Consider the following 7,303-nt stretch of genomic DNA (forward strand, 5'->3'; position numbering starts at 1 on the left):
CCCCCCCCCCCCCCCACACCACGCCTGTGTGGTTCAGCCCTTCCCCTCCATGCCACCCACATGGTTCAGCCCTTCCCCCTCTTCACACTGCCCACGTGGTTCGGCCCCTTGCCTTAGACACATGGACTAGTCTGAGAACCCACCAGCCTATCCCATCTCACAGTTCTCCCACTTTCCGACCCCTCAGCAGGCCACATGACCCCACCCAGCCACTCAGAATTCCACCCTGAGCCATGACATTCTGGAGCGTCCCATGTGGGCGACGGTAGGGGTGGGCAAACCCAATTGGCTGCAGAAATAGAGGAAGCTTCCATTATCAGGGGTTAGGCGGGGGTTAGCTTCCTCTCCCCGGTGAGACGTTCCATTAGCCGTTTGTGCGGGGGATACATTTCTTCCCATTGTGGAAAATGGGTCAGTCCACTGTTAATACAAGTGTCCCTGTTGCAACCAATGTTCTGTCCTGCACCTGCCGCGAGGCGTGAACCGGGCTGGCTTGCCACAGAGCAGCTCAGCAGCTCCCAGCCTCTGGCTGCATCTATCGCTCGTTAGTGACGATGCAACAGACAGTCACTGTTGCAACTGATGTTCTACATTGCACCTGCCTGGTGGCATAATGTGGGGCTAGATGGCTCCGATCTCTCCAGCGGGTGGGGTGGCCTAGTGGATAGAGCGTTGCACTCCGGGACCTGGGTTTATTTCCGGCTTTCCCTAGCCTGCTGGGTGACATCACTGTTCTGTGACTCAGTTTCCCTATCTGTAAAATGGAGCTGATGGGGACTGGCCTTCATAAAGCTCTTTGAGATCCTGAAAATGGGCTGTGGAAGACCTCCTGGGCTGTGTCGCCCTGCCGCGAGTTAGCCAGCGCTTGTACCGTGTCACCGTTGCAATCGATGTTTTATACGGCACCCGTTTGGAAGCAGAGCCTGGTCATAGGTAGCTTCAATCCTGGTCGTTCCTTAGAAACCTGTTTATTAAGCATGGTGTTGATGAAACACCCCCGGGTGTTTACGAAACCCCCCTGGGTGTTTCTGCGACTACAGTGTGCTTGACTCTCAACGATTTTGTTTTTGAGTTCTAATTCCTCTGAAACCTGCATGTCCTAGGAGGGCTGGTCACCAGGACGGTGAGGCAATACCTGAACTTGAACAACGGCGAGCAGCTTTGCAGGTAAAAAGGGAAACTGAGGCACAGAGGGCTGGGGAAAGTTGAGACCTGATAAATGTCGGGTTCTCAGGGTGGCGCTCTGCAGGTGTTCAGCTCAGAAAAACCTAGCCCCGGGCGACGGGATGTGGTTGTGAAACCCAGTCTCTGGGCCCAGGCCTGCTAAACTCCGGGCCTTACTGATAACCTGTGGAACTGCCTGCCATGTTATTTCATGCATATTCCTGGCTAAATCCTTTCTTCCCCTAATCCCACCAAAATCTTGTCCTCGTATCCTGTGGCAGCTGGCTCCATGACGAGTGAAAGCCAATGGTGAAGTCTAAATCTCTCCCTCTATCCTGGCCTCTGGTATCTAGTGGCACGTTGATCAAGACAATATCATGGGGTGGGAAGTTCCGCAGGTTAATGTTATCCCTTCTTGAACCCATCCACAATCTTGGCCCTCAGGACTAACCCTCGGGACTACTTGCCACTGGTGAAGTCTCTCATCTTGGACGGGGGAGGGGTTCACTGTCTCCCCCGCACCCACCCCACCTGGACGTGCAGCCTTGCTTAGGAGTTTATTTCTCTTTCTTTGGCTCCCAAGATATCAGGGACCCGTGTTGCTGGTCAGAAGAACGAAGGATGAAATTATCACAACCACGTGAGTAAAGGTCGGGGAGGGATGTGGGTGTCTAGTGGTTAGAGCGGGAGGAGATGGAGGCGGGAGCCAGGATTCCTGGGTTCCATCCGCGGCGCAGGGAGGGAAGTGGGGTCTAGTGGGTTTGGGGGAGTGGATACTGGAGTTCTAGTGTGCCATATAAAGAATTCAGAGAACCATCAAACTCATGTCAGTGAAAAGTCTGGAAAATACCCTTAACTCTGCCCCCTGTTTGGTGTGCTGTAGAGTCCCGGAAGATATCATGTCAAACAGGGGGAATGACCTGCTGCTGAAACTCCTCCAGCACCGGTGAGTTGGGGGAGCCCAGGGCTGGGATCACAGGGGGCTGCGGGTTGGGAGTGAGGGGCACCACCGGAATGCAGCGTGTCTAACCCCCTTCCCCCCGTGCCAGGTACCCCAAGGCGATGGCCGAGGAGGGGGTGCAAGTCGTTCGGGAATGGCTAGAGGCTTCTAATGCTGTGGAGGAAGGTAAATGCTGTAACCCACCAGCCCCTACTCCCCTCAATGAGCCCGGGAGAGAACCCAGGCGTCCTGCCCCCCCACCCAGCCCCACTCTAACCGGACCCCTCCCCGCAGCCTCCGTGTACAGCTCCTACGAGGTGGACGAGGACTGGTGCCTGTCCGTGCTGAGCTCCTACCAGGCCGAGCATGGCGGCCGCTTCCCATGGAGTGTGGGTGAGTGTGGGGCGGGGGCGGCCGGTGGGATGCTGGGGCCGCAGGTCCGGCCAATCAGCTCGGCACGGGCGGGAGGATCGCTGGGCTGAGAACCGGCCCACGCAGGTGCTGGGGATCAGCCCATGGGGGGGTGGCTGGGGTGATGTTCGTTTGGGGTGGGAGGTCTCCACCCAGGGGGTGGCTGAGGCGGATAGTTGGAGTGGCAGCAGCCAGTGGGGCTGTTGTGGGGGGAGAGGTTGGAGGGGAATCAGCCTGGGGGGTTGGTCTCTGCCTGACCTTTGACCTTTCGCCTTCCCCCAGGGGAGGACATGATGCCCGAGGGGCAACGGCAGCTGGCCCTGTTCTTGGTGAGTGCACCCTGATAGCCCCACCCTGCCGGGGTGGGGGGGCAGGGCCTGGAGCCAGGACTCCTGGGTTCTATCCCAGCTCTGGGATGGGAGTGGGGGCTGGTGGGTTAGAGCAGGGGGTCTGGGAGCCAGGACTCCTGGGTTCTCTCTCCCCGGCTCTGGGAGGGGAGTGGGGGCTGGTGGTTAGAGCAGGGGGGGCTGGGAGCCAGGACTCCTGGATTCTCTCCCCGGCTAGTGGCCACAGCAGGGGCTGAAGTGTCCCTTCCTGCCCCACATCACTGATTCCCTCCCTCTTCTCTGCCCCCCAGGCCCGGAAGCACCTGCAGAACTTCGAGGCAACGCACTGCACCCCACTGCCCCCCCCAGCCTTCCGTTTGCCCTGGCACTTGTAGCCGGGGGGCCCCCCATCATGCCCATCGATTGCACTGACACCCCCCTCCCCCCGTCAGTCTGTTTTATATGGAGCCGGGTGCCCCCCTCCCTGCTATGTTTGAGCCCCCCCTGCACGCTGTAAATCCGCCCCCACCCCCAAACCTGGGGGCCCCCCGAGCTGGAGAAACTAACAGTAAAGAAGGTATTTTTTGTACTTAGGGTCTGTGTGTCTGCGGCGATGCAGCCAGCTCTGGGGGGCAGCCCCCTATGCCTGGGTCCTCAGCCCGGCCCCCAGGGGGCCCTGACCCACAGTGGCTCCACTTTCCTCCAGCAGGGGGCAGCCCCTCGTTCCCAGGCCTGCCGGGGTGGGTGGAGAGGGGGAGAGGTCGGTGCCTAACGTTCATCCTGGCAACAGCTTCAATGCGACTGTGCGGGGGTCTGGGGAACTCCCAGCTACCGAGTGGGGCCAGATGATCTCCCAGGGCGGCTGGGCCTGTCCCATGGGGCCTCTTCTCCGGTATGGGTGCTGAGCCCCCTTCGCCAGGGGTCGCCCACTTATGCCCCTCGGCCCCTCGTTAGCCGGCAGAGCTCTCGCCCGCACGCCAAGTCCTTAATTAACCTGTGGGCCCCTGAGCACCAGGCTCTGATCAAACCAGGCTGGGGGAGGCTCCCCTGTGACCAGTCATTAACCTGGGGAACTCGCTGCCACTAGCCGCAGCCTGGAATTAGAAACCCGCCGCCATTTCCTTTCCAGGTAAAACGACCTCAGCGCTGGTCTCCGGAGACGGGCGGGCGCCTCGTTCGCCTGCAAAGGACGGGCTCCCATGGCAGCTGTCAGAACTCGCTGCCCTCTGTCAACAGGGCAGGAGCAGCTGGGGCAGTGGGGGGCAGCTCAGTGGGGGGGGGCATCTGCAGGCACGAACGGCAGGGAGTGACCGTCAGTAGGTTTCAGAGTGAACACTGTAGGGAACGGCTGGCTCAGGCTCCAGGCAGACCCGGGCGCGGCTGGGCCGGGGGAAGTCTCGGCTGCCATGATAAGGGCCTCGGCCCCTGACTCAGCCCTGGAGGTGCCAACCACGATGGCTCCCTCCCATTTCCCCACCACCCCTGTCAGTTCCTGCCCTGGAGCGAGATGCGGACCCTGGCGGGAAGACGCCCTGAACCGATGGGCTCGGCCATCTGGGTCCTGCTGGTGCCTGGCCCGCTGCGGGGTGAGGGGCACTGGCAGAACTTGGGGGGTGGGGCCTGGGCTGGCAGGGGCTGTGGATCGGGAGTGAGGGGCACCGGCAGGGCTGGTGGGGGTCCCAGGGCTGAGCTGGCAGGGGCTGTGGGTCGGGAGTGAGGGGCACTGGCACGGCTGTGGGGAGGGCAGGGCTGGGCTGATGGGGGGCTGTGGGTCGGGAGTGAGGGGCACCGACAGGGCTGGGGGGGCAGGGCTGGGCTGGCAGGGGCTGCGGGTCGGGAGTGAGGGGCACCGGCAGAGCTGGGATCGGGGGGGAGCCCAGGGCTGGGCTGGCAGGGGCTGTGGGTCGGGAGTGAGGGGCACCGGCAGAGCTGGGGGGGGGCAGGGCTGGGCTGGCGGGGGCTGCGGGTCGGGAGTGAGGGGCACCGGCAGAGCTGGGGGGGGGGCAGGGCTGGGCTGGCGGGGGCTGCGGGTCGGGAGTGAGGGGCACCGGTAGAGCTGGGGGGGGGGCAGGGCTGGGCTGGCGGGGGCTGCGGGTCGGGAGTGAGGGGCACCGGCAGAGCTGGGCGGGGGGCAGGGCTGGGCTGGCGGGGGCTGCGGGTCGGGAGTGAGGGGCACCGCTAACTCTCCTCCCACAGGTTCCCCCCCGCAGCCGGAGGTACGGGGGGCCGGGGATCAGATCCTGTTGCCTTGTGGGGCTCCGGGCCCCCGGGTGCGGTGGGTCTGGGCCCCCCGATACCCCAAATGTGCTGGCAACCCCGGAAACCTGCTCGAAATCTCCTGGCTGCCTCCTGGGCTGGAGCCCCCCCCAGCCCGGTTCAGGGGGCGCCTGGACCCCCACCCCTCGGCCCCGGGGGTCCTGCTGCTCCGGGACCTCGTCATGAGCGACTCGGGGACCTTCACCTGCCTCAGGGGGTCTGGGCCCGAGCCCCCCATCCAGCTGGAGGTGACAGGAGGTGAGGCCAGACCCCCCTGTCACCTCTGGGGTCACGGGGGGCTCCCCAGCCTGGGCCCCGCGTCGCTCACCCCCATCTGCCCCCCCAGGCTGTCGGAACAACCTCACCGTCTCCTCCAACTGGACGTCTCCCTCGGCCCTGACCCTCCGCTGCGGCCGCTGCCCCCTGTCGGCCGGCCCGGCCTCCTTCCGCTGGTTCCTCAAATCCCAGCCCCTGGGCAACCAGCTCTGGGCTACCAAGAGGGAGTGGGGGGCTACTGTGCGGCTGGACCCGTCCCGGCGGGCGGCCTGGGGGCACTGGGAATGTCGTCGCCTCGGCGCCGCCTCTGGGGGCTTTGAGTTTTGCGTGGAGCCTCCCCTCAGGGCAGGGGGCACAGGTAAGATTGTGCCCCACACCCTGCACCCCCCTGCCCCACGGTGCCCCCTGCTGGCCCTGACTCTGCCTCTGTTCCAGGCCCCGGCTCTGAGTGGGGGATCTGGGTCGCGGCGGCAGCGGCTCTCGGGCTGATCGGGGCAGGGCTGGGCGCTTGGTGCCTCTGGAGACGGAGGCGGGGCAGGTGAGTCGGGAACCCAGGAGTCCGGGGAGCGGCACCCCCAGCAGAGGATGGGGAGAGAGGGACGGACCCAGGAGTCCGGAGAGCAGAGCCCCAGCTTGGGGTGGGGAGGAAGAGGGAGAGACCCAGGAGCCTGGGGAGTGGTAGCCCCCCGGGGTAGGGGAAGGGACCCAGGAGTCCGGGGATGGGGGTGGGGAGAAACGTGTTTTCATCATGTGTCTCCCATTTTCTTCCTTCAGGAACCAACGGAATCAAAACAAACGAGAGAACGAAACAGGTGAGAGAGAAACACACACACACACCCCCACCTGCAGACCCACTACCCCGGTATCCCACCGCTCCCACCATCGGTCAGAGCCGTGGGGCCCAGCTACCCCGGTATCCCACGGCTCCCACCATGGGTCAGAGCCATGGGGCCAGCTACCCTCCACCCGCAGACCCATTACCCTGGTATCCCACGGCTCCCACCGTGGGTCCGAGCCATGGGGCCCAGCTACCCCGGTATCCCACCGTAGGTCCGAGCCGTGGGGCCCAGCTACCCCGGTATCCCATGGGTCAAAGCCGTGGGGCCAGCTACTCGCCACCCGCAGACCCGTTACCCCGGTATCCCGCTGCTCCCACCATGGGTCCGAGCCGTGGGGCCCAGCTACCGCGGTATCCCGCCTCGCCAGCTGAGTGCAGAGTGGATCCCAGGTCTCTTGCCTGAGTCACCGGGTCCGTAACCCTCCCAGCCATGATCAGTCTGTAAGGACCCAGTGGTGGGTAGTTCCACAGGTCGACTGGCTCCTTGCTCAGACCCCCCCCTCCATCCCTACTTCCCTCTCCATTTTCTCCTTCTCTCCATCCTGTGCCAAGGGCCCCGTTTATCCCCCTCGGAAGAGCCGCGGCTTGGAGCCAAATCAACCGAAAGACGCCTCGTGCCCCAGAGTCAGGAAAGAAAAGTGAGAGAGTGAGGGGCACAGGTAGGGATTCGGGGGGGGGCAGGGCTGGGCTGGGCTGGGCTGGGCTGGGCTACCAGGGGCTGCAGGTCGGGAGTGAGGGGCACCGGCAGGGCTGGGCTGGCAGGGGCTGCGGGTTGGGAGTGAGGGGCACCGGCAGGGTTGGGGGGAGCCCAGTGCCAGGCTAGCAGGGGCTGCGGGTCGGGAGTGAGGGGCAATGGCAGAGCTGGGGAGAGCCCGGGGACGGGCTAGCAGGGACTGCGGGTCGGGAGTGAGGGGCACCGGCAGGGCTGGGGGGAGCCCAGTGCCAGGCTAGCAGGGACTGCGGGTTGGGAGTGACGGGCACCGGCAGGGCTGGGGGAGCCCAGTGCCAGGCTAGCAGGGGCTGCGGGTCGGGAGTGAGGGGCACCGGCAGGGCTGGGGGGAGCCCAGTGCCAGGCTAGCAGGGGCTGCGGGT

The 7,303-nt window shown here is 64.5% G+C and overlaps 2 protein-coding genes across 2 annotated transcripts in view; both read left to right on the forward strand.

Moving 5' to 3' along the window:
• Positions 1–3,430, forward strand: part of ABHD16A (abhydrolase domain containing 16A, phospholipase) — a 10,214-nt gene extending 6,784 nt beyond the window's left edge. Inside the window, exons 11-17 of the mRNA XM_075071499.1 lie at positions 1,103–1,167; positions 1,748–1,804; positions 2,048–2,110; positions 2,214–2,290; positions 2,399–2,497; positions 2,798–2,844; positions 3,153–3,430. Of these exons, the coding sequence (XP_074927600.1) occupies positions 1,103–1,167; positions 1,748–1,804; positions 2,048–2,110; positions 2,214–2,290; positions 2,399–2,497; positions 2,798–2,844; positions 3,153–3,236 (492 nt within the window). The 3' untranslated portion in view covers positions 3,237–3,430. The remainder of the gene's footprint in view (positions 1–1,102; positions 1,168–1,747; positions 1,805–2,047; positions 2,111–2,213; positions 2,291–2,398; positions 2,498–2,797; positions 2,845–3,152) is intronic.
• A 918-nt stretch (positions 3,431–4,348) lies between these two features.
• MPIG6B (megakaryocyte and platelet inhibitory receptor G6b) lies at positions 4,349–6,868 on the forward strand. Its single transcript, XM_032773966.2, has 6 exons — positions 4,349–4,427; positions 5,038–5,355; positions 5,444–5,731; positions 5,809–5,911; positions 6,148–6,185; positions 6,764–6,868. The coding sequence occupies exons 1-6, from the start codon at positions 4,349–4,351 to the stop codon at positions 6,859–6,861; spliced, it is 924 nt and encodes a 307-aa protein (XP_032629857.1). The 3' UTR covers positions 6,862–6,868.
• The last annotated feature ends 435 nt before the right edge of the window (positions 6,869–7,303 follow it).

This window comes from Chelonoidis abingdonii, chromosome 12 (genome assembly GCF_003597395.2).
Source record: "Chelonoidis abingdonii isolate Lonesome George chromosome 12, CheloAbing_2.0, whole genome shotgun sequence".
Lineage (NCBI taxonomy): Eukaryota > Metazoa > Chordata > Testudines > Testudinidae > Chelonoidis > Chelonoidis abingdonii.

Excerpts from the sequence above, each read along its gene's own strand:
- MPIG6B (XM_032773966.2), top strand. The coding sequence starts at position 4,349 with ATGCGGACCCTGGCGGGAAGACGCCCTGAACCGATGGGCTCGGCCATC. Across the intron at positions 4,428-5,037 it reads GGTGCCTGGCCCGCTGCGGG|GTTCCCCCCCGCAGCCGGAG; the intron begins GTGAGGGGCACT and ends CTCCTCCCACAG. Across the intron at positions 6,186-6,763 it reads CAAACGAGAGAACGAAACAG|GGCCCCGTTTATCCCCCTCG; the intron begins GTGAGAGAGAAA and ends TCCTGTGCCAAG.